At 43.9% G+C, this 24,297-nt stretch overlaps 2 protein-coding genes across 4 annotated transcripts in view; one reads left to right on the top strand and one right to left on the bottom strand.

Moving 5' to 3' along the window:
• Positions 1–38: 38 nt before the first annotated feature.
• mmab (metabolism of cobalamin associated B) lies at positions 39–4,995 on the bottom strand. Of its 2 annotated transcripts, XM_069182104.1 has the most exons (9): positions 4,813–4,994; positions 4,393–4,454; positions 4,146–4,239; positions 2,333–2,390; positions 1,937–2,009; positions 1,405–1,502; positions 903–967; positions 476–535; positions 39–292 (listed from the first exon to the last, which is right to left on the bottom strand). In XM_069182104.1, the coding sequence occupies exons 1-9, from the start codon at positions 4,923–4,925 to the stop codon at positions 193–195; spliced, it is 723 nt and encodes a 240-aa protein (XP_069038205.1). In that variant the 5' UTR covers positions 4,926–4,994; the 3' UTR covers positions 39–192. The 2 variants fall into 2 exon arrangements, with proteins under 2 accessions (XP_069038205.1, XP_069038206.1); XM_069182105.1 differs by lacking the exon at positions 476–535 and having other exon boundaries at positions 4,813–4,995.
• A 124-nt stretch (positions 4,996–5,119) lies between these two features.
• mvk (mevalonate kinase) overlaps positions 5,120–24,297 on the top strand; it is a 63,161-nt gene continuing 43,983 nt past the window's right edge. Inside the window, exons 1-11 of one of the 2 annotated variants that reach the window (XM_015366466.2) lie at positions 5,124–5,423; positions 5,742–5,834; positions 5,980–6,127; positions 6,643–6,793; positions 7,685–7,840; positions 8,769–8,872; positions 9,758–9,803; positions 10,299–10,389; positions 11,065–11,181; positions 11,471–11,624; positions 14,905–15,561. In XM_015366466.2, the coding sequence (XP_015221952.2) occupies positions 5,757–5,834; positions 5,980–6,127; positions 6,643–6,793; positions 7,685–7,840; positions 8,769–8,872; positions 9,758–9,803; positions 10,299–10,389; positions 11,065–11,181; positions 11,471–11,624; positions 14,905–15,056 (1,197 nt within the window). In that variant the 5' untranslated portion in view covers positions 5,124–5,423; positions 5,742–5,756 and the 3' untranslated portion in view covers positions 15,057–15,561. Of the gene's footprint in view, positions 5,424–5,741; positions 5,835–5,979; positions 6,128–6,642; positions 6,794–7,684; positions 7,841–8,768; positions 8,873–9,757; positions 9,804–10,298; positions 10,390–11,064; positions 11,182–11,470; positions 11,625–14,904; positions 15,562–24,297 lie in introns of those variants that run through there. The other variant, XM_069182103.1, reaches the window with a different exon arrangement.

Genomic DNA, 24,297 nt, shown 5'->3' with positions numbered 1-24,297 from the left:
GATTTAGCCAAAAGTAAAAGAACATGGATCCTGGAAAGTATTTTCAAAATCAGGATGCATTGCATTTTCATTAAAGATATACATTTTTGAGTAAATTGCAACAACACTTAGGAAAAAACTGAACATGCCACATCTCTCGTATATACACGGTGGCCTCTTCAAGGTGCAGACGTAATGACTTTCCCAGATGGGTTATTTCTCTCCCTCTTCCTTTGGCCTCCTGTAGATGATCTCTTTCTTTCCTTCTTTCAGTGCTGCATACCGGGCCAACGTGAACAGGTAATCGCTGAGCCTGCGAGCAAATTCCAAGGGAAAATTTTCAGCGACTCGGAACACCAATCTGTTCGCCTTAAAGCATACCTAGAGCTTCCTTCATGTGTGATGTTATACTGTTCATGCAGGGTTGCGGTACACTGCTGCAGGATGTCCTTCAGTCTACCTCTGGAGGCAGAGAATTGCCCGAAATGTACCGTACCTGTTCAGGTACTTGGCTACGTTGGCATCTGCTTCTCCTGCTCGTACAATCGGGGCCACGCTAGAAGAGAGAAAGTTTAAGCCACTCTCCAAAACACTACTTATTTAGATTATTCCTAAACATTTCTTTTTTTAAAGAGTATACAGAATGAGTCATCATGGAAAATATATCGATGGGTTTCTCAAAATACATTTTTTGCTTTTCAATTTTTTTTTTCTTCTGGTAGGACCTAGAGTTTGTGAACTATTTGCCCAATCTTTTGATGCTGGGCACCTACCATGAGAAGTTTCATTATACATCATTCTAATCTAGTGAGAAAGCAGTTTCCCCATGTGCTACAAGATGTTGAAAGTTATCCTGATACCCGATGTCTTTGGGTTCCAGTCCCAGTTACTGTTAATAATGCTGGCTGCAAAGCAGCACTGACCTCCGCTCTGCTCTGCGACACACGGCCCGGGCCAAGTGCAATGTGGCACTGGTCTTGCCTCCAGACTGCAGAAAAAAAGAACAGGCATTGGTGCACAACATGCCATCTTCGTCCAGCACTGCATAGTGTAAAGGTATTTCAAGATTGAGCATGTCTTTATATAGCTTAGCAGTCATCTTCATGAAGGGAAAAGGTACATGCAATGAGTCGCCAAGAGCCAAAGTAATCTGGTAATCAAGTCACTCTATCAGAGAGATGAGGTAAATTAATACATGGATCCACAATGTCAGCTCGTTGGAGTTCTTTTTTTTCCTCCTCCTTTCACGTTGTGGCAACCTTGTTAACATATTCACTTAACCATGCAAAGTGCCTGAATGGATGTTTTACATGTGACCATTCCCTTCTGGTTACTGTTCAATCGGATGCAAGTCACTGGCGGTAGGTGCATGCTGTTCGGCGAGTCGGGGGCTGTGCCAGGGGGCTTTGGGAAGAGGCTACTCACAGGCAGGATGAAGCTGGTCAAGGGTGGCAGCTCGTCTGTGTATTTATCAATCCAGCGCTCCAGCTCGAAGACGGGCTCTGTGCCGAACTTTGTCCTTTCTGCAACGTGAGCATTTTAGGGAGGTTTTCAGGGGAAACTGGAATTAGAGCATCTACAGTACAACACTCCCATCTCTTCATGTAGTTAGCTGAGAGAACTGAAAAGTCCTGATATCAGGAGGAATTTGTGACCTATTACATTCTTATACAAGTGGTTACGTGTTAAATCCCTGGTTTAGTCCTAGATTTCATTTTATTGTATACATAACCTTCATTAAATATTGTAAATATTACATTGACTCGAAGCCTTGAAACCAGCAACACAAGATTGTTTTCAGTGATTTCTGCTCCCATTTTCCTCAAGGATTAACTGCTACTTGTGCTCTGAAAGTTGAGGATACGCGGTTTAGGAGCTGGTCTCAGCTTTGCCAGAAACCCAACCAGCACTGCTTTTGTTTTTAGCATTACCCAACCAAACTCATTTTAGTAGTTACCTATGTGGCTCTGTCTGGCAGAAGTCAGGGGAGTGGCAATGTTTGATCCAACATCTTGCAGGACACACTGAATCTGTGGATGAGAAAATTTGAACTAATTTTCCAGTCTTAATGTGTTATTTTATTTTATGGTGTAACTGGAGGATGACCACCATCCATGCTATGACCCCACACGATTATGAGAGTGTGATCATGAAGGAATCGTCAGGGAGGTTAAGTGAATTTGAGACAGGCTAACTATGAAGTTGTTTTTATACTGTCGATTTGAACACAGCCCACAATTTTTTCCTGTTTTCCTTTGTTTTTATTCAGCTGTTTACTAAAAATCTCCAAACTATAAACCCCTTTTCTTCATGCATGATGTTTTGAGCGGCGTATGACCCTCCAAAGCCTGACCTTGTGCAGCTCCTCTGTGAAAACATGGCCCTGATCCAGGCAGAACTCTCTGGCTAATCTGGAGAAAGAACAGAGAGTCCTATCTAGCAAGGATTTTACACCATTGTCAAATATTTTACATAGTTTCACACATTATCAAGGATATCAGATTCACCTTCTTTAAACTCCTTCAAATCCAGACTCAAAACCCTCTTCAGAAAAGCCTTTACTGAACTGGTTCCATTCTTCACCCCTCTGCTTTTCTTAGTACTACCATCCAGGGTCTCCTCTATAAATTGTAATTGTGTTTTATCTTGTGTATTCTTCTTATTTATTGTTGTTGTCATCATGTAAAGTGCTTTGAGAAAGTGCACTAAAATTAACATGTGACAAATGGTCCATCATCCATCCATTTTCTAACTTCTCCTTCCAGTCCAGGGTCACAGAAACACCCTATCCCAGCAAGCAATGGGCTCAAGGCAGGATACACCGGGGACAGGAAGGCAGCCAAACAGAGCACACAAAAACAGACACAACATCACACCTAGGGCCAATTATCCCAGAGGCCAATTAACCTACCAGGATATTTTGCGCTGTGGGAGGAAGCCCTCACAAGCACAGGTAATCATACAAACTCCAGGCAGGTCGCTCCCCATGATTTGGGATTGGACTGGGGGCCCCAGTGCTGTGAGGCCACAGTGCTAACCAGTGCCCCACAAAACACCCTTATGGATATTTTAATTCTGTTCTCGCTGAGCCTGAAGCACGACCCCGTCCTGTATGATCACACTGTTCATTGTCAATACTGTATATGATGTAACTCCATGACGTTCAGGATCAGTGGCAGCAGCTTTGCCACCTTCCAGCCTAGTCTGGTAACATCTCAGATTCAAAGCAAGACCAGTAGGTGGCGTTCTTCCTTCTGTCCTTCCGTATACCCGATACGGATATCATCATATTTACAAGAGTAGGGGTGTCAACCCAGGTGTCCTGGCTAGGCCAGAAAGGCGACAAACACGAGGGGCGTCTAGCTTTTTCGGTTGTCAAGTGATCCGAGGATCTCATCCACATGTTTCTTGACCGCCAGGATATCAGCTTCACCAGCATGGCTGAGTAGCTTGTTCCGATTCCCACAGCCCTTTGTTCCATTCCGCTCCGGGTTTGCAGGATCGGGCTTAAATTCCCCCTTAATTCAAGTGGGGAAGCAATTTCTCCCTACTGGTCCAGAATGGTCCAGGTCCATTCTCAAGGACCCCAGTCATAAACTGTTTTCTCTCCTACCGTCCGGTAAACGGTACCGAAGCATTCAGTCAAAGACTAACAGTTTACGGAACAGCTTCTGCCTCCAGGCAATAAGACTGCTAAACAGCCAACCTGCAGCTCCTTCAGCAAATCACCCCTAATGGCTACATGGACACACGGTTTTCATTGTATTCGGCACACTGCACTACTTGGACATAATATATTGCACACACCCTGGACACATCGCAGCTCTATTTATATTGAGCTCTGTCTGAGTTTATTTTATTCCATTTCTAGCGCACTATTATGTATTATTATGTAACCTTATTTTGTAACTTTAATTTTGTGATATACACCCCCCAAGCTCGCAGAAAAGACATTTCATTGCCAGCTTCTACTGCTGCACGCTGTATTGTTGATAAACAAACTTTGACTGATTGACTGATTGATTACATGATCTGCTGCGTAGTGGGGCTGCTGGTACAGACTGGATGCAGCACTTCACTGATGAGGAGCCCAACTGTATATGAAGAGCTTTGAGTTCTTTTGGGATGTAGTGCACAGCAGGAATGTAGGAGTTTGCTCATATTACCCAATAGCAGAAGACAGCTCGTCTGTTGTTCCTAATGCGTCGAACACCTGGTCTTCCTTGGGCCTTCTCTCCCCTGTGAAAGTACTGGAGAATCCTTCCGGCAGAGAGAGGGAGGGACAGAAAGCAATAACAAGGATGATTTACTGATGAGATCCTATCAGGTAATTTTTGTTTTTTAAATCGCGGGGGTAATATTAACTCGACGAATGCTTATTTCATTATGTTGTAAAACAGAGACGGCACCAACCTTTATCTCCCGTCCTGGTGTAAATCTTAGGTATTGGTGCATTGTTGCTAGTGCTCGTTGAACTAAGAATTAAGAATGATTAAAATATTGCGCATTAGACAATAACGTAAAAAAAAGCTTCAATGTTTACGTCTGTGTTTCTAATAGAATATATATTTTTTATTTTACGACTGTTACAAAATGCAATATTATAGGACGTGAAATATCGAGCTAGCTAGATAAAATTCCAAGAGTCCGGGTTTTGTTATATTGGTTGGACTGCAAGTCATTTAACTAACGTGTTAGCAAGAAGGAGGATATTTTAATTTGTAATTAACCCCAGACCTATTTTTTTCCTCGGAGCGACAACATATTAGTAATTAATTGTTAAGGTACACGCCAATATGCTAATGCTGTAATGCAGCTAGCTAAACACCTCACCCTCCCTCTTTTCCGCTGACACTTAAAGCCCGGATCCACGACGTGCTTAAATGCTTGCAGGAGAATTGAAGAGCACAACGGAGAGGGACATTTTTTACAAACAGAGTCGCCATTCATAAAAGCGTGCGTACCACAGCGCGCAAGTCGATTAGGTGTATCCACCTCCTGTGTTTAAAGGTGGACAAGGTTTGTCCTAGCGCGGCTGCCGTACTCGGTCCCTCTGCTCGGGTCATCGCACGACCAATGGGACGAGTGTGCAGCCAGCCCGGTGATTGGCGCTTGCGCGGTCTGTACAGCCCCTTTCAAAACCTGACTGGCTGTCAGCTGCCAAAACGCTCGTCCGGCAGGTCTGACGCTTTGCTTTGCTTTTCGGTATTATGCTTGCAAGTGGGGGGTGGCATTTGTTGCGATGCGCTACTGGAACCGAGGAAAAGGATTGGACAGATGTTTTAAGACTGGCATGTGTCCCTTACCATTCAGGGGATAATCCCAATGTTTTGTCTCTCTTGGAAATTGCAAAACTATTGGGGATGATGAGGACCGCATAGATACCTTGCTCATTGTGGATGACAGCAGCACTGAGAAACGTCGGGAGTTTTAATTGCGAGCAGGTAAGCTGAATATCTGTAGCCGGGTGCATTTTTGTTTTAACACATGAAGTGTCTTTTATGGGAACGTGCATGCTGTTTGTTATCACTTTAAAGTGTGGCAAGATGCTAGCTTACACACTCATCCGTTGTACTGTATCTGAAAGGTGCAGATGTGAAATACAGTAGCTAGCGTTTGCCCTTGCGTTACATACAGCACACGGAAATGTAGTCAACAGTTATCTTGCGGAGGTTTGTGGAGGTAGTAATCTATTTCTTTAGATATGTGTGTGATATAGCTTGTTGCTCTGTAACGCCAAGTTAATGCTTTTTCTTTGTCAGGGACACGATTGAACCATGCAAGCGAAGGAGCACATCGTGTCTGCGCCTGGGAAAGTCATTCTTCATGGGGAACACGCGGTAGTACACGGGAAAGTGAGTCCGCGTGTATCATAATATCAGTAAGCTTCAAATGCAGAAACCCATTGCATGGTATCTGTCCATTGTGTTGTCACTGCATCTTCATCCCGAGCCTTAATATCAACTCTCTTTTGAACTGCTTTTATCTGCATTGTTTCAGTTGGCTCTGGCTGTCGGTTTAGATTTGCGGACCTACCTGCGCCTACAGCCGAGCTCTTCAGGAAGAGTCTCAGTTAACCTCCCCAATATTGACACCTTCCTCAGCTGGGACTTGTCCTCGCTGCAGGACCTGCTCCCAGATTGCAAAGGTGGGCGCACTGCTTCCCTGTAAATCATATCTAAGTAACTCTCTCCATGTGCTCCAGTCTGTTATGTGAAAATTGATAGTACAGTGTTCAAGAGGTGCCATTCAGAGTGCTAAAAAGATAATCTTTCATGGACAATGATATCTCCAGCTGGAATGAAGGAACTGAGTGGGTGCAGTTGTACACTTGTTCAATTTACACTCAGTCAAGTGCTTGTAAGTTCTTACAGGTAACCCCAAAGATTTTATTTTTGTAAAAAAAAAGGCTAAGTTAAATCTGTAATAGCCTGTAAAGGTGGGATTACTGGGGGTTGGGTGTAAGATCTCAGCGGATTCAACAGAAAAACCCTTGAACGAGGAAACATTTTCCAAGTAAAACACATACATGAAGCTTTTGTACAATTTGACAAGTGTACAGTTGCACTCTTTTAGAACTATTTGCATTGTGTCCAGCAAGGTGCGAAGGGGAGGGGTTGAATACAGAAATGTCGTGAGTTAAAACTTGTTCCTGCCCGGTAGGCGCTGACCTCTGGGGCGCCTGTGAGCCAGACCCCGAGTTTGTGAAAAAGCTGTGCCTCTTCGCTGACCTCTCGGACCGCTCCCCTGACACTCGCAGCCTCGCAGTTCTGGCCTTTCTCTACGTCTACCTTTCAGTCTTCTCCCGGTCCAGGTACGACCCCCCGCCGCTGTCGGACCCCGACCCCACACCGAAACTGGTGTGGCGCTTGCAGAAAACACTGATTTTCACATTTAGCAGAAGTAAGGAGCTGAATGTGCTGGAGTTAGTGTGTAGACTAGGGATTCCCAATCCTTGCCCTTGTCCACACACACAGTCGGCAGTTTTTGTTCCGACCCACTTGACAGTGACGCCTCTGAATTTGTAATTGACTTGATCACAGGATGACTTGGAACCGTGTGGCGGTTTTCAGATTTCAGACCTGCCGGAGGTGGTGTTTCAACTATTGCATTTCCTAATTCCAATCAAATCCCGGACTCTTTAGTCGAAGAGGCACTCGCAGATGTTCCGATTAGGCATCTCTATAATTCAATTAAGGCTTCAATGAAGCAGCCACACTCAGCCGGAATGAAAACCAGCAGGTGTGGGATTTGAAACCCCTCGTGTAGAACCATCGCTGAGGTGGCCAGCAGCGCTGCCCATGTGACTGAAGCCTGAAGGACCCACATTCAAAGGCGGATGAGACGAGACTCCTGCACAGGGCCTCAGTGTAGTGTTGTGGTCAGATTGCAAGTAGCAGTGTCTTTCTGGTGGGGTGGGGTTTTCCTGCTTGATAGTTTTTTTTATCTTAAAGAGACTCTTAGTGACAGCGCTGAAAGTCATGTGGCTCCTTCCTTGTCTAAATCACAAATTTCAGCAAAAAAAACCATACTGAAATGACACGAGTGAAACTTGTTTGTCAAAATTGTAACCTGAGCACGGCTTTCTGACTGACAGGAGCACTTCGAGAGGGCGGTGTCAGTTGTTTGGTGTCGTGACATGTGTTGCCTTTCATTCTCGTTTTTTTTCTTCTTGTTTTCTCTTTCTGTGCGGGTTCCACTGCAGGGCACTGCCCAGTGTGACCGTGTCCGTTTGGTCAGAACTGCCAACGGGAGCTGGCCTGGGTTCCAGCGCCGCCTTCTCTGTCTGTCTGTCCGCGGCCTTGCTGTCTGCCCAGGGAGCCGTCGCCTGGCCTCAGGCTGCCGAGGGACACACTGCCAGGTACCCTCCTCATCTGGCTACAGCCCCCTGCCAGAGCGTGCAGTTTGCAGCGATGCCAAAGGATCCCCTGCTGAACCTCTGGAAACAGCACAACAAAACAAATATCCAGGCAGTTTGCTCCTAGAACACAGCAGACACTCTGCACACTAGAACCTTTTAGATTTTACTGTGAAATGAGCTTTGTGTATTTGTGTTTTGGACTGTATGGTAGCAGGATGCAATTTCTGATTATTTTTAAACTAGAGTGAGAAAAAATGTTCATTGTTTGACGGTTAACAGTGTGGAATAGAGGTCAGGGCCCTGGAGCAATGGATTAATGGTTTGAATGCAGGAGGGTCCGGGTTTTTGAGGTGCTCTGGTAATTGCCAGTCTGTGTAAACTGATACATCTCAGGTCTTCACAAAAGCAGTAAGGCTTGCGTTTGGTGCACCTGTATGAAATTCATGATCCCCATAAACCATGAACGTAAGTCCATTCATCCATCCAACTATCCATGTCCTGTTCTCTTCATCCAGTTTGGGGTCGCAGGGGAGCTGGAGCCTATCCCAGCAAGCAGTTGGCACAAGGCAGGGTACACCCTGGATGGGACTCCAGTCCATCGCAGAGCAGACAGACACACACACCAGGGCCAGTTTAGATAGAATCCCATTAACCTACCCGCATGTGTTTGGACTGCGGGAGGAAACCCACGTGAACACGGGGGGGACATACAAACTGCACGCAGTTAAGGCACTAGGAATCGAACCCAGGGCCCCAGCTCTGCGAGGCAGCAATGCTACCCACTGCACCGGCATGCCACCCAATGTAAATGTGATGTTAAATTGTTTCTGTTTTAGTAGTTTGTAGTTAGCTGTTACGTGGTCTATGGATGGAAAGTGGTCGTGCTTTCCTTGATCGTTTGTTTCTCCTGGTGGGTGTTGAAATACAGGTGGAAAGAGGAGGAGCTGGAGCTGATTAATAAGTGGGCCCTGCAGGGAGAGAAGATCATTCATGGGAATCCGTCAGGGGTGGACAATGCAGTGGGAACGTGGGGTAAGACCAGTCCCCTCACCTCCGCGCCCGCAGCCGTGTGGTGTTGAAAGGTTCAGAGGTTTTGATTTCATTCAGTAACGGTGCAGTAATTTCTCTTGTGGGAGAGCTTAATCTTCTCACAAGTGTAGCATGCTAGAAATATTGGCTTCTCAGTTTGAATGATGAAGTTAAATGCTATTGCTGTGCATTAAGGAATTCCATTTATTTCCCTGTAGGTTTATTAAATAGTTCAGCATTTATTTTTGTTGAAATATGTATTACTCTGAAAAATATGTTTTCCAAAAGCAAAGCCCAATATCGGTTAGAGGAAAGCAGTGTTTTGTTTTTGAATTCGCCTTTTTCTATTGCCTTTTTTTTTAAAAAGAAACGTGAATATGCTGTTTAGCTTTTATAGGTATTTTTTTCAGACAACAAAAAAAACAGGAGATCTAATGAACACTACTGTATGTACCCGTGAGCTCTTCACTTCAGGATACTGTACGTGCCTGGAAACATTGACAGGGCATGTTACTTAGGAAAAGTAACAAGTGAGAGGAGCTATCTGACCCATCTAGCCCATTTGGTAATTAGTAGTTAATTGATCCGAGATCTCAATTGGCTAGAAAAAAGCCAGACTTCTACAACATCGGCTGGTTAGCTTGTTCTTGACTTCCACCACCTTCTGGGTAAAGAAGTGCCTTCTATGCTCAGTTTTAAATACACTCCACTTTAGAGTTGTAGCATGAAATGGAATCTTAAACAAATCCTCATGAATATATATTTTTGTATTTTAATTTTATTTTGTGTCCCAGCTTAACAGTATTTGTGCAGGTTGCCCTGCTCCTCTGGTCTCCATGCCTGTTTTAGTGCAGCTGCTGAACAGTGACGTTGTACTTGTGATTTTAGGTGGGGTACTGCGCTATCATGCGGGGAAGATCAGCCCATTGAGCAGGTAAGGAAACCCATTTCCTGCATGTTCCTTGAGTGCTTGGTGCCATTATGACAAACTGTAACTACCCAGAGGATAAATGGCAGCTGCCACTGTTGCTCTTCTGAAAGTTTGCCACTTTGTGTTTGCATGAAGTTTTTGGGATGTTCTCATGGTTTTGTTGTGCTTAAACTGGGCATTTGTCCTTTCCTGTGGTATTCCCTAAATGACATCATTCATCTCTTGTACTTTCTAAAAATCCTGGCTTTTCTTCCAGTGCAAATATATTCCATAAAATATATGGCTCCTCATGAGTGTTTAATTTTTATATAAAAAAATGCATGGAAGGAGAACTTCTGGACCTAATCCAATTGTGTTGGTAAAAGATTTTGAGAGTTGTTTTGAAAGTAAGTGTAGTCAAAATTGCATGTAGGATTAAGTGAATTATAATAACACATGCAGGCAAAACATTTCAGTTCGATGTTCGTATATTTATCCATGTGTTTGTTTATTCTTTAGTGTACCAGTGTTAAGAATTCTCCTAACAAATACCAAAGTTCCCCGCAGTACAAAGGTTCTAGTTGCTGGAGTGAAGGACAAAATTAACAAGGTATGTATCCAGTGTCTGCTGTGTTATTATCCAGCCTGTAATTATGGAAATAGCTGCTGCTTTGAGTTTAAGAGATATCCTGGGGGCCTAATGTCGACGGGTTTCATAAAACATGAACATTTCAAGTGCCTCCATTTCAAAAGCACCCTCGTCTGCCGTTGCCTAGACAACTTTAGCAGGTGTCTGTGTCTCTGGGAGAGCCGGTGCAGGACATGGCAGTGAAGTTCAGCTTTAGGTTAAAGAAGCCTTATAGAGGTACAGAAACAGTGGTGAAAAAATGTCACCCTTCCACCACAGATTTGAAATATCACGGGCCATTAAATTTGCTGTATAAATAATGAGCAGTGCAGTCCCATTTATCTTTCCTTATGGAATGGCAGCAATATCATTTATTTTTTTTATTTTTTAACCTGTTGGACTTCATTGGAGGACACGATATGTAGGGAAATGCATTTAATACTGAGAACAAGGAGCACACTTTTACATGAAGGATTGTAGGAGTCTGCAAAAAGCAATCCAACCGTGATGTTAAAGCTGATGCCTTGTCCTCTTTCTAGAAACTGCTAGATGAGATTTTTCAAATCGCTTAGTTTCTAGCAGCCAAGCAAGTGGCTAGTGACCACCTCTTAATATGTAACCTTCCTGGGTTCTTGTGTTTTTTTCCCCCTCCTTTAGTTTCCAGCCATAATGAATCCAGTGCTGGAATCAATAGATGCCATTTCCTCCTCCTGTGAGAGGACACTGATAGACATGGCCAGTGAAAGCAGACCCGAGCACTACGCTGTTTTAGAAGTAAGATTCATAATGACCTAGAATACCTTCGCACTTATTTTGGTTGCATTTAGCAGCGGTCAAAAGGATCTCGTACTTTATTCAACTATTATGATTGCAATTTCTTTTCTTCATCTTAATATGAGTACTCTTGGTGTGCGTGTAATATTCTATCTAGATATAGACTGGCTGCTACGATCTGTCCCAGTTGCTGTTTAGAACAGGGGTCTGTAACAGTTCTGTAGTACAACCTTCTCCTCCTCCCGCACTCCTGTAAATCGGATCTGAGTGGCAAGGTGTTCTGTCGTAGGAGCTGATTGACATGAACCAGCACCACCTGAATGTGATTGGCGTGGGGCACCCCTCCCTGGACACACTGTGCCAGGTGACGTTGGCACACGGCCTGCACAGCAAGCTAACAGGAGCTGGGGGAGGAGGCTGTGGGATAACTCTTCTTAGACCGGGTAAGTGGCATATTTTTCTGTCAATCTCCGGTCACAAACTGCAGTTGACTGGGTGTTCAGAACACAAGGCAATGGTGTTCTTTATCCATGCAGCTGCAACTAAATAATAGTGGTGTTTAGTTTAATTAAAAAAATCGATTTGTTTTTGTTACAAATTTTCCAATTCAGTATCTTGGAGGGTAAACTTGTTCAAGCACATCCCAGAATACTAAGGTTTTTTTTTTACTTTAAGAGCAATAAATAACTTTTTCTTAGAACAGAGTGTATCTGTTGTTGCTGAACCCAGCTCCAAAGCAGAATGTCCTCTTTGGGAGTGAAGGAAGAAAACGTTATAATCTCTGTGAAAAACAGAAGACGTGTGAAAGTGCAGTTGTTTTCAGGTAGCCCAGACTGCAGGGGCAGTGGCATGGAGCAGTGGTCAGAGTTCTGGACACGTTAGGAAGGTTGTGGGGTCAAATGTTCAAATCCCAGGTGAGACGTTGTGGTTGTCCCCTTGAGCAAGATACTTTGCCCTAACTTCCCCCAGTAAAATACCCAGCCGTATAATTGACAAATTTGAGTGGCCCTGGGTAAAAACGTCAGCAGAATAAATGAATGTAAATGTAGACGTTTGAGTGGGGGAGATGTGCCAGAGTGGAACAAGTGAAGGTTAACTCTCCTCTGAGGTGCTGTGGATCTTTCCAAATGGCAAACAGCTCTGAGGTTTGGAGTGTTAGAGGAAACATGAAAGGGAGAAAAACAACAGTTCCTATTTAAAACAAGGCAGAATGCATAGTATAATCTTTTGAACAGATTTACATTTAAATACTGTAAGCCAATAGCTATGCTGTTATTAAAATAGCACATAGTGTGAGTCTGTGTTTTCACTGTTTATATTTTGGCATGGGATGCTGGTTTAAGCCTGCCGTTTGCCGATCCTGTTTCCCAGTTCAAAACACTAAAACTCTGTTTTTTGCTGAGCAAGGCCTGTGCTCTTTTTCTCAACGCATCACAGCGGCTGAGCGTTTTACCTCATCGGTCCATCAAGCAGAATTTACAGGAGAATAGTCACAACTGCAGTATAAAAAAAAAATATCTGATTTTATAGAGGGAAATGAATATGTTTGGTAAAAATCTGGATCTAGTGAAGACACAGTGACTGCTTGTTGCCTTTTAAGGGGGGGTATTTTGCTATAAATTCTATGCTGGAGATTCACAGGAGTGATATTTAAAAAAAAAAACACGCATAACAGCCAAATCAGACAAGGTAAGTCAAAGGCCTGCCCTGCACATTAAGCATCACCTTCTGAATGGAGGTGTCGCAGCTTTGTGGTTGAATGTAGGCAGCAGGGGACGGTGCTAGGGGCCTGGTATCGCTGCGGCGCACCTCCTTCAAAGCCTTCCATGCCGACGATTTTCTTCCGTGCGACTGCAGGACGCGCTGGTCGGAGAATTCTTTTTTCTTCTGCGTCTGGAACGGGGTTTGTGCCAGTGAGGCGGAATCTCATTCAGGCCTGGCACCTCGGGTCTCTGTACTGCTCCGCGGCCCCCTGTTCCCTCATTAGGCCAACACAGCAGGGGTATTTTTCCACAGTTATTACAGAAAATCGCCCTACTGATTAAGGCAGTCATTTCCAGAGTGTTTGGAGCTTTTATTCACAGACTAATGCGACATTCTTTACCAGCCACTTACTCTGTGCCCATTACTCCGCACCCTGCTGTGTGCCCTCTGTAGCCCATTAGAGTGATTTACTCATCCCTCCTCCCTCCCAGCCCCCTTGTCCCACATCACATTGTTCTTGCCCAGGATCCCTTCTGCTCTGTTTAGAGTTGGCAAGTATAATGCCTGGGTAATGGGGACTAATGCCCCTCAAGTGGAGAACTTTCTGTGGCTTTCACTGTCCTGCTGGAGTGAGACGTTTTCGCTTTCGCTACACTTGGAGCAAATTGACGTTTGTGAAAATGTAGAATCTGGAATTAAGTCATCAAGAGTGCAGCAACCGTGTAGTTGATCACTTTTCCCCCATGATTGGATATGTGACCCCTTGTAAAGTAAAGAAGTTGATTATTAGTAATGATCTATTAATTTTCTGAGAATAACTAAGAGTTATCTGAAAGCTGGAGCTTCCTTCAGTCTTAAACTGGTGCTCAGATGCTACAGGAATGAAAAACCATCATTCTTTGCATCCCAGTCTTCATCCCGACGATGAAATATGCTTTGTTTTGAGGGGTTCCCCACTTCATTCCCCACTAAAGTGCCAGCTCTTGTGCACCAGCAACCCTGACGGACAGCAGGTCAGGTGGGAAAGTGAGACATTTCTTCAGCAGTTGAATTATGGGGGAACTTTAGAGAAGCTAAATGGTGTGGAATTGAGCCAGAACAGGAGGCAAGCCATCACTGCTCTTTTGAATAGTACCACCCATCCAGTTTCTAGCCACTCCAATTCCAATTCATGGTCGCGGGAGAGCTCGAGTCTATCCCAGCAAGGAACAGGGGGCAAGGCAGAGTGCACCCTGGATGGGATGCCAGTCCATTGCAGGGCGCTCACAGGCACCAGGGTCAAATTCTCCCATAATCCAGTTAACCTACCAGCATGGCTTTGGACTGTGGGAGGAAATCAGAGTATCAAACATGGGAAGAATATACAAACAGTACCCAGATAGCACTCCAGGCCTGGAATTGAACCCAGGACCCCAGTGCTGCAAGGCCACAATTCTAACACCTGCGCCACCGTGCCGGCCTGAGCAGTACTGTGTGATATTTATTGTCCAAGTAGCGAGGACCTTAGTTTATCCGCATCTCATCAGAATGAAGGCATCACCTGTAGCACTGGATGCCTGGTCACAGTACGGAGACATTGCTTTGGAAATTCTAGGCCAGAGAATGCCTGCCACTGATCCACCAGCACTGCTTGTAGCAGCAGCCTGGTTTGCCTTGGAGGTCTCCCACCCCAGTACTGACCAGGCCCAGTATTGCTCAGCTTCTACAATTGGCTGAAATCGGGCTCCGAGGTGGAAATAATGCTCATGCTAGTCAGTGCATTGCTGTCCCCTTGCTTTCTTCACTAGCCATTTCTCTGGGGTCAGCTTGCTTCACTTATTACTTGTTATGGAAAATGTTCCCACAGGGTGACACAGCTGCAGTCTCACGTCCTTTGGAACTGTCCATTAGAGGATAGTGGAGAAGCTGCTGTCTTTTCAGATGTATTGTCAGGAGCTCATGTGACCAGTGTCTTGACCTTATTGACTTTGATACTGTTGAGTGTAATTGTTTTGTTTTTTTTCTTTCTTTCCCTTTCAGACTCTGACTGCTCAGTGGTACAAAAAGCAGTACAGGAGCTGCAGGATTGTGGCTATGACTGTTGGGAAACCAGCATTGGTGCTCCTGGTGTGAGACTCCACTCGCTGTCCTCCGTGAAAAGCGAAGTTCTAAAGATTTTAAGCAGCTACTGAAGTGACTGCCCGATTAAACGGCTGAATTTGAACAAGCTTTAAGGAACAGTTTTTAATTTTAGGTCATGTCCTCTTACCTGAGAGGTCCCCAGCCCTTGATGCAGTTTGTCTGCAGCAGATGACACATGATGTCATCTGGGTATCGGATATTGCCAGGGGGTCCCGTGATTCATGATGTTGCCCCCCGGAGGTTTAATTGGAATGGCTGTTCTCCTGTTCTGCTGAGTACCATGACTCACTCTTCACATACTGTTTGTCTGATTTTCAGATTCTGTGGGGGGAAGAAGAGAGAGAAAGGAGCAAGCAATTTAAATTAGGGCAGCCCACAAAAATCAATATATTAGCTCAAGCCCACACTGTAAATTGTTCTACCTGTGTGAAAGGTGCCCTGTACTGTATCCTCCGCTGACTGAACTGGGAGCAGGTGCAATGTAATTTCCTGTGCGATTCTGGCAGTGGCAGTCAGGAATGACACAGCAATAAAAGAAACTCAGGCGAATGGAAATTAGACATTAATTGTGTTTTCCCTTTTCTGATTATTTCAGTATTTAAGCACCCTGTGAGAAGATAAGCCCTGTGAAGCTTGTCAAATTATAGCCCCAAAAATGCCTTTTAATGCTGATGTGGATGATCCCAAATTAAAGAAGGGTATCTAATGTCCTTCTGGAAGTTCTCTTGGAATTTTTAGAATGGGGTTTATGATTGGTCTTCCGATGTACTGAACTGTATTCACCAGTAGGTGGTAGCGATATGCAAGTGGATGCCAGTCTTGATTGAGTAGAGGGGATTTGGAAAAAAATTGAGGGCAGAAAATGAATCTCTGGGTGTTTGTTTAATTTCTATTTTTTCAAGTATACTATCAGTTTTCACCACATCTGCATTAGCTTGCTGTGACTTCTGTGGTTGCATATGTTCTACTGATCCAATGGTCATTATTGCAATATAATTCAAGAATTCTATCTTGTGTGTGATAAATTTGCAGTCATTTCCACCATTAGAACATTTTTTTTTTAAATAAACGTGCATTGCTAAAGTACATTTTTCTTAACTCTTCCATCCGCAAACAGAGGGTTGTAAGTTCTAGACGCTCAAATAAACTGCTTCCACTCTCTACCCCCCAAGAGACAAGCCTGGAGCAAAACAAAGCTCGAATTGAACATGCAAGAAAAAAAATTAAAAGCAGGATAAGATTTATTTTCAAACGACCTTTTGGCACTGGCTGTTGAAAATGATTACGTTCTGAAGATGACTCTTAATCCGTAGGAAGGGGAGCTGAGAAGCACTGGCCTCCTTCCAGACATACTTTTACAGTAGTTCTTCCAGACGGGATTTAGAAATAAACCCATGTGTTAGAAAGATAGTGGGACAGATTTACCAACCCTGGAGCTCTAGTGCAAGTTCTCTTTTTTTTTTGGTGAAGAGATAAAGGGCCGTCTTTTGAAGTGTTGCCCCCCAGCTATCAAAATGAACTGCAAACAACTGAGCCTATTCCTTTCGGAGTGAAAGAGCCAAACTTTGTCAGCACCCCAACCTCTGAACTGCTAAATCTTTGAATTTATATCGGTTTAATGTTTTGAAGGTGCCGCTGGCTCTGTATTGACTATTTTTGTTCTCTTGTTTTTCTCTTTCTTTTATGTTATTTTTTGTTTTGTCTACTTCAAGCGATACAGGCCAGATATGCACAGATGTGGCCTCTGCTCTGTTTCCTGAGCTGAACTGTGAGGGATTCTCATTCAAGTGAGAGCCCAGTTTCTCACCTAAGGGCACAGAGAAGACCAATGTGTATGAGTAACCAAGGGAAATGCTCAGCCTGCTTCTAAACAGCGTTTTTCTTTAAAGGAGTCCACGGGATCCGCATGTTTCTGCGGGAGATTTATCTCTGAATTGTGTTGAGCGTTACATGGCCTTTGCTTTTTGTGGCTGGCTCGTTCATTTGAATTAAAGGAATTAAAAGGCTTCTCCCTTTAGCAATAAGAGCACAACATAACATGCCTCTTACTGATGAAATGGGTCGCAGTTACAGTTATTCCATCCATCCATTTTTTAACCTCTTCATCCAGTCCAGAGTCACGGGGGGAGCAGAGCTTAACCAGGCAAGCGAACGGCAGAAGGCAGGGTACACCCTGGGTGGGATGCCAGTCAGTCACAGGACACACACACTCACACCAGGGCCAGTTTTCCCAGAAGCCAATTACCCCCCCCCCCCAGTATGTCTTTGAAACTGGAGCACCTGGAGAATAGCTGTGTGACCAAGGGGAGAACATACCAACTCTGCGCTGATAGCACCCCAGGGCCCCAGCGCTGCAAGGCATGAATGAGAACCACTGAGCCCCCATGCTGCCCTAGAGCTGTCCCGAATCCTTCAAAAATGTTCTGTCCCTGGTCAGGGAAGGTACATTCTTCTAGGTAAATTTTTCTCAGTAAATTCTCAATGCGACACGAAGACAATCGAAGGCACGGTCGCTTGTCCTAGGACTTGACATGCTTCATGGTGATGCTCATATGGAATACGGTGATGGTTAGGGTGGCATTTTTACCACTTTTGTTTTACATTTTGATAACATTTTTCGTCAATAGTTTGCTATAGGGATCACTGTTGTCAGCTTTATTGGAAAAGCATCTCGATAATGTTACACTAAGACTTCAAAAAACTGTTATTCTTAAAAGTCAATTAGTGATTTCCTATGAATGACTTAAGATCTGTAGTGAATTTCACTGTGCATATTTGATCACCCCTTCGAAAGTGACTGGGGAGCGTGATTTGCACAGCCTCACACCGCTTTGGAGTGGCTCTGGCAGAGCACAAGAATGACGAGAGTCTTTACTAGCCCAGTTGTCCAATTTGGTCTTGCTGGACATTGGAAAGGTGTTCTGAAAGAACGAGAAAGAAGTTAGATGGAGCAAAGTCTTCTGATTAAAGTGCCCCAAAAAAAATGTCTTTCAGAAACATCTGAAAGATGAAATTGGAATCGAATCATGACCATCATGTTTTTTTGCATGTGAGAAGAAGCCGGCTTAATATCCCGATCCCCTTTGTCCAGTCAATCTGCCTTCCGCCTTCTCCCAAAGGTCAGGCCTTGTGATTTTTTTATTATCATCTTGGTTTCTGTCTTCTGCAGATCCAGAGAGCGAGTTTGCCCGGTGCCTGTTGGGTTTTATCCGTTTTGTCCTACAGTGGTCCAAATCAATTCCCCTACCTGTCAGCTCGGGGGGGAAAAAAATGAAAATCACTTGAATTTGTTTCTGAGCATGCCAATTTATTAGGATTTCTGAAATCCCAGTGTGCCTTGGTTTGTACGCCCCAACACATTTTCTGAAAGGTCAGGGTCTTTGATAGATAGATATATAAATAATATATATGTGTGTTTATATATATATACACAATTTTTTCTAGATGTCAAGAAGATTGAGTGGTATGGCCGCCAGTCTTTCTGAATTAATAATAGGCGTCATGTGTATCTTCCTTCTCCTCACACAGTCCCCCTCCCTTTCCTTGAATTGTGTCTTCTTTATGTCAGGGCTGCCCCTGTTGAAACTCTGCTTCATTGCTCCTAACCCCTGCTGGAATTTAATTACCACTGCGCTTTTCTATTTAAATGGCAGACGAGAGAGGGGGAACTAGAGAAAGACAGCAGCGTGAGGTTCATTTGAAGCTTTCTTTCCCCTGCGAGGCACAGATGGTATTTTTTATCAATGTCAGCCACTTGCTTCTTTCTGCTCTGATGAATAGATTCCAAAGAGGCCCTGACATTATTTGAGATAACAGAGGGAACAAGAAAAACGGGGTCAAGGATGGAGAGAAAATGTCAGCATTGTGGAGATAAAATTGTCCGAAAAAGAAAAAAAGAAAGTCCCTCCACAGGAATATTAAGAAAAGGGCGACGTTGGTGTGTCCATGCACATTTCTATTTCTATTTTAATAGACTCCTGCGAATTCGCCCCTCATCTGCAAAAATCTGCATGCCGAACAATGTTTGATAATAGGATAGTTCCCATTATGTGAAGCTTACTGAATTTTATCTCACTTGAATAGCCAGGGATACCAGAGCTACAAGTTGAGAACTGATAGATTTCGCCTCCGATCCCTTGGTATCGCTGTAGACGTGCAGAGCTGAGGCAGCTGTTCTGTATGTACCTGACCTGTGTAGCACGTGTCCTATTGCATTACACTATAGAACTCAGCTGAGTTTTTGTTGGGTTTGTCACCTGTATATAGACCAGTGGACACAGGAACTTAAAGTAAGAGTTAAAAAAAAGGCCTGTCGTTCAGAGGGGAAGTCTTTTTTTTTACAACAGTTTTTCATGAAAGCACAGATTTCTTGGAATGGTGCAGTGGGAAGCTTCTTTCCCGAGCCAAGAGCAAAGCTCTGAGGCATCAGTAGAAATGACTGCTTGTGGAAGGGACAGTGTGGACTGTATCTCTCTCTTCCAGCCGAGGAGATTCAGGATGAAACCACCTCAGTTTCCACTGGGCAGGCAGTGCCAGGGGGGGAACCCTCTGTTTATCCACCAGCAGTGCTACAGGCCTCTAGGCTGAGAGGTAACATTTGCATGCTAAGGTTCTAAGGGCTTGTCCTGATGGTGGCCCTAATTTATGTTCCAGTGAGTTCTTTTCCCTGGCTCTTCATTTCCTCTTTTTATAAAAAAAAAATCTGCATTCGAGCTCTGCAACTGTGTATCACGGCTGTCGCCCAAAGTCAAAAGTGTTCGGACAAGTATCCAGGACGACAGGGTCGGATGAACATATTAACTTATTAAATCATCTTTAATTTTCTGCAGTACGATGAGCCGCGCTTGCATTTAGGTGGAAACCTGGAAGCTGTTTCTAGAGCTCAGGCCTCTCTGCTTGGTGGCGTTCTGTGCATGCGGAGGTGACATGTGGAGCTGAGTCTTCACCCCGTTTCTGTGAGTCCTGGTTTCTGGACGGGATCCAGTACTCTGCGAGATTTCACCGGGTCCATGCCGGAGCCTGCAGTCAGGTGGAACTGGGCCAGAATCTCGCAGGACTGGAAGCAGGCATGCCCCAGGATCACAAGGGGCAATCGGTGTGCCTCACAGCCTCAAGCTTCATCTGCTCAAAAAACAAGTCACTGGAGGAAACAGCAGCTCCTGTCTCTGACAGCTGGTTTCCCTCTATTTCATTTTTTTTTATCAAAAAATTGATTCAATTAGACTTCTGGGATGCTTTGTGAGATGCCTGATACTTTTCTGTACATAACAGGATTAGTGAGCTTCTGAAGCATGCTTTTCTCTTTTTTCTCCACTGCACTAGTGAAGAAGTGAAAGATTAGTCTCATTTGTAATGAGTGTGTGTGCACCTTTTGTGTTTGTGTATGTACTAGTAATTAGGAATACTGCTGAGACTAACTTACCTGAACAAAGTAATGTGGACACTTATTTTGGGAAGTCTGATTTTTCTTGAAATGCCTTAGGTTTCTTGAAGTTCCTGTGCTGCATGCAGTGGGCTTTGCAAGAAGGGACAAACCCTAATCTTTGAGGCCTTAACTTCATATATAGCAATAAAAGAAGGATAGAGCCCAAGATGCAGCAAGCTCTTTCTGAATATTTCTGACTCTTCAGCTTTATTTATCCAGTGTCCTCTTTATTCTCTGAACAGATTAATTTCCTGCAATGTGATTGCAAAGAGTGCATCTAAAAATGGCCATTTGTGGGACGTTTCTTTGAAACCAAAGTTTTGTATTGTCACAAATGCAGTGTGAGAGGCTAGATAGTTGAGCATGAGTTGACCATAATGACACAGTATTATGAGAAACCCTTGTGTGTGAGGAAATAACGGGGGAGACTTTGTTACTGTTATGGGTTGTTTTCTAGAAAAACATTAGAAAAGACTAAAACATTTATAATCACTCTGCATGACACCTGTCTTAGCTTTATTTGTACCTTTGCAATGCTTTGCCAGCTTGAAAATCCCTTTTGGCGAAGTTACTCAGAGCACATGAAATCCGTCAGAAACAAAAGCTTTCACGATTCAGGCTCCTTGACATTGATGCTTTCCTTACCATCTCTCTTTGTTTTTGTGTCTCGACACAAAAAAGCAGAAGAAAAAAATAGCTGTTTTTCTCTGTTTGCCGATTTTTAAGGCTGAGCGTGTTGTGAGCCTTCAAGGTCAGTTTTTAACAGCGGAGTCTTCTAGAGAAGAGGACAGAAGACGAGAACTGGCAGAGCACCTGCTGTATTGAGTTGGACTGGAGACCTGCCTGTGGAACAGAGCACAGCTTATTGAGGGAAATGGGTCTGCCAATATCATCCCGCTGAAAATATGCTGCGGAAAATAGGGAGTGTCACAGTAAGTAACTGTGAAGCCTTTCCCTTTAGTTACTGTGGACAACACTGGACTAGCAAACTAAATCAAGGTTTAAGGCTGAAATGTCCATTAATATTTCTTATTCAGACCCTTGCATTATCACTAAACATTCAAAAGAAGTACTGCATGATGTTTGAGAGGTTTTTGTAGTCTTTCAGTTTTTTTACAGCTAAAGGGGTCAAGCTTTTTGAATTCCGTCTGATCAATACTGAGAGACCCGTAAAACGATTTATGTGGACACCTAGGACATAGAATAGGCATAGAATGGATCCCGAAGTCCCAAGAAGGTTCAGTATTTGACATTAACTCCTAGTGAAGGTGACCTACAGTGAATTCAGATATAAGCCATCCATAATAGCGGTTCAGTTGTCTGGTTCACTGCTTGTCATGCACCGTTCCAAGAATACAATTGTAAAATACATGGCATTCAGTGCAACAGAATGTCGAGACTTGGCTACCCTTCCTTTCCATTGCAATAGGTGTCAGAATTCGTGCGCACTTTTGAAGTTAAAGATCCTGAACTACTCCTGCAGCACCCTTTTCCCTCCATAGTGGTTTCTCCTCCAGAGGAACCCCTCCGTGTTTTTAAACTGCACATCTTGTTTCTTCAATTTAGTCTCGTTTCACAGGGGTTGATTGTGCGTTAAGAGTGAGCTATTCTGAGCTCAATTAACATCCTGAAAATTAAACAAGTGGATGGGCTGTTTATCCTGGCTGTTACAAAGCCATTAACTTCCATGTCTATTAGCCTGACTGCAGCACTGCAGTTCCACTGGGCTTCCACTTCCTCACACTGAAACCAATAGCAGTTAAATTGACTCCTTTATAATTATTACAGTCCAGGTAGGAGTCCTAATATTTCATCTTATATAGTAGAGATAGCATCTAATAATCCAAAAGCATGTGAAATCTGTATCATTGCTCATGCATTATGAATGAGATACTGATTGCTTTTGCATAGATTAGCAATCATTGTTGGAGCACCTTTCATATAAAATACACCGAGAGGGGTTTTTCAGAAGATGAGGTTGACAGATTATCTCCGTTTTCAGATGTATATGATATATCAGGTGATTTTTAAAGCTTGCTTGTTTTTTTCCCATGCATGCTTTCAAGGGGAGGGGGGGTAGTTTATATAATTTGCATTTTTTGCTCAATTTCTTGTTTCTCTTGACGCGTGATTTTTCTGATTTTGTTTCTGTGTTGCATGGAGAAAAATAACTTCTGAAAAGTGTTCTGAGAAGAAACGAAGCAACAGGTGAACAAAATTTGGTGTTCCAAAGCCACTTACTGTGAAGCCTTTGCAACTTTTTCTCATGACACGTTTAATTACAATATCTAATAAACTAAGCTGGAGCAACAAAGCACAGTAGTGATTCTTAATCAAACTAACCAAGTATAAAAGTACAAAATAATTTTATGATCTAATCGCTAGAGTGCTAGTTTCACCGATTCTGCATTTTAAGGAAATGTGTACATCTCTCCTGTTTAAGGAAACATTTGTCAGCGGCCTGGTTGCATTTATTCATCAAAGAAAACAGGACTGATGGCGTATTGCAAACAAACTGCTGTCATCATCAATTTGTCTTTAGCAAAATATTTCCAGTCAGGGTAAAACCTGCGACAGCTTGGGTACAGAGACATCATCAGTCCCTGATGTGAACTGTCCAGCAGCATATTGTTGTCTGATGGTGCATTGGAAAACCCTTTGCATTTTGAACAGCTGTTTTGCGGACTCCCTGGCCGATGACGCAGGGGGGCGATGAGCTCCAGAGCTGAGGGTTTTCTTTTACTAGCCTCTTGTTCCTTCCTAAGAAGGGGGCTGGGTTAAAGCATAGGTGCTACAGTACACGGCTCTGCTGGTGCCACCCGCCGGCTGGCAGACAGCCAGCCAAGCGGACCTGCTGGAGTTGGCACTCCGCACCTGTCAGGTGGCCGCGCCGGAGCTGTCCCACCGAGGGTCCGCGAGGGCCGGTGTCCGATTGGAGCGATGTGTGAACAGCCCTGTCACACTCAATAAGCCAGAGCAGCGACCTGCATAGGGACATATGGCATGTTTGACAGGGAGAGAGGGTGCGAATGGCATTGAATGATAAAATGGTGTTTTTCCCCCTACGGCAATGTCATGCTTTCAGAAAACGTGTGGGCTGTCACTCACTCATGCACTGACTCCCAGCAGTTCAGCCACCTTTTCTAAAGACCCAACCTTTATTCTGGCCTCATTTGCTCTGCCTCTTCAATGAATCAGCGGTACAGGACACCTGGAGGAATCTATAATTCATCTCCCTTTTTTGTATTCCGTAGAACTAAATTGCTCGAATGCAGCAATTACATTTTTTTTAATTGTTAGCAGCGGAAAAAAAGAGTTATTTCACTCGTCTTCATTGCATCGACAGCTTAGCGGGAGTCTTGAACCTTGTGGCCTAATTTTACATCATGTAGTACTTGATTGTTCTGTAATAAGGCTTTGCACACAAAAAAATTGCCCCAGATTGATACATTTGAACAGTGCATGGTGTCTTAAATCTTTAAACAGCCGAACTGTCATTCGACTTCTTAATCAACAGACTAATGAAGAAGGATCCGTTGTTGAGGCCTGGCAGAATTTTTTGAGCGGAGTGACTGCGAGGGGTTTTAATGTTTATTCAGTTTAATGGCACATTTCAACCTGCTGTCACCGAGCCTTTATTTTTAGCCGAGCAAGCACCACACACCTCCTGTCACAGATCAGGGAGAGTGTTTATTTATGTACGAGGCAGCTTTGAGATCCTGCACACTGGCTTCACAATTCCGACAGGCCTTTCCCGTCTCCAGGGCCGAGGTCAGAGCGCCAGGCCTCTCTGGGGAGGGTGGCAGAGAGCCTGGGGTTGATATGGCTGTTATTCTTTGACAAGCGCTTTGGGATCTCCCATCAGA

This window comes from Lepisosteus oculatus, chromosome 22 (genome assembly GCF_040954835.1).
Source record: "Lepisosteus oculatus isolate fLepOcu1 chromosome 22, fLepOcu1.hap2, whole genome shotgun sequence".
In the NCBI taxonomy this organism is placed as follows: Eukaryota; Metazoa; Chordata; class Actinopteri; order Semionotiformes; family Lepisosteidae; genus Lepisosteus; species Lepisosteus oculatus.
This window is presented reverse-complemented; position numbering and strand designations above follow the sequence as displayed.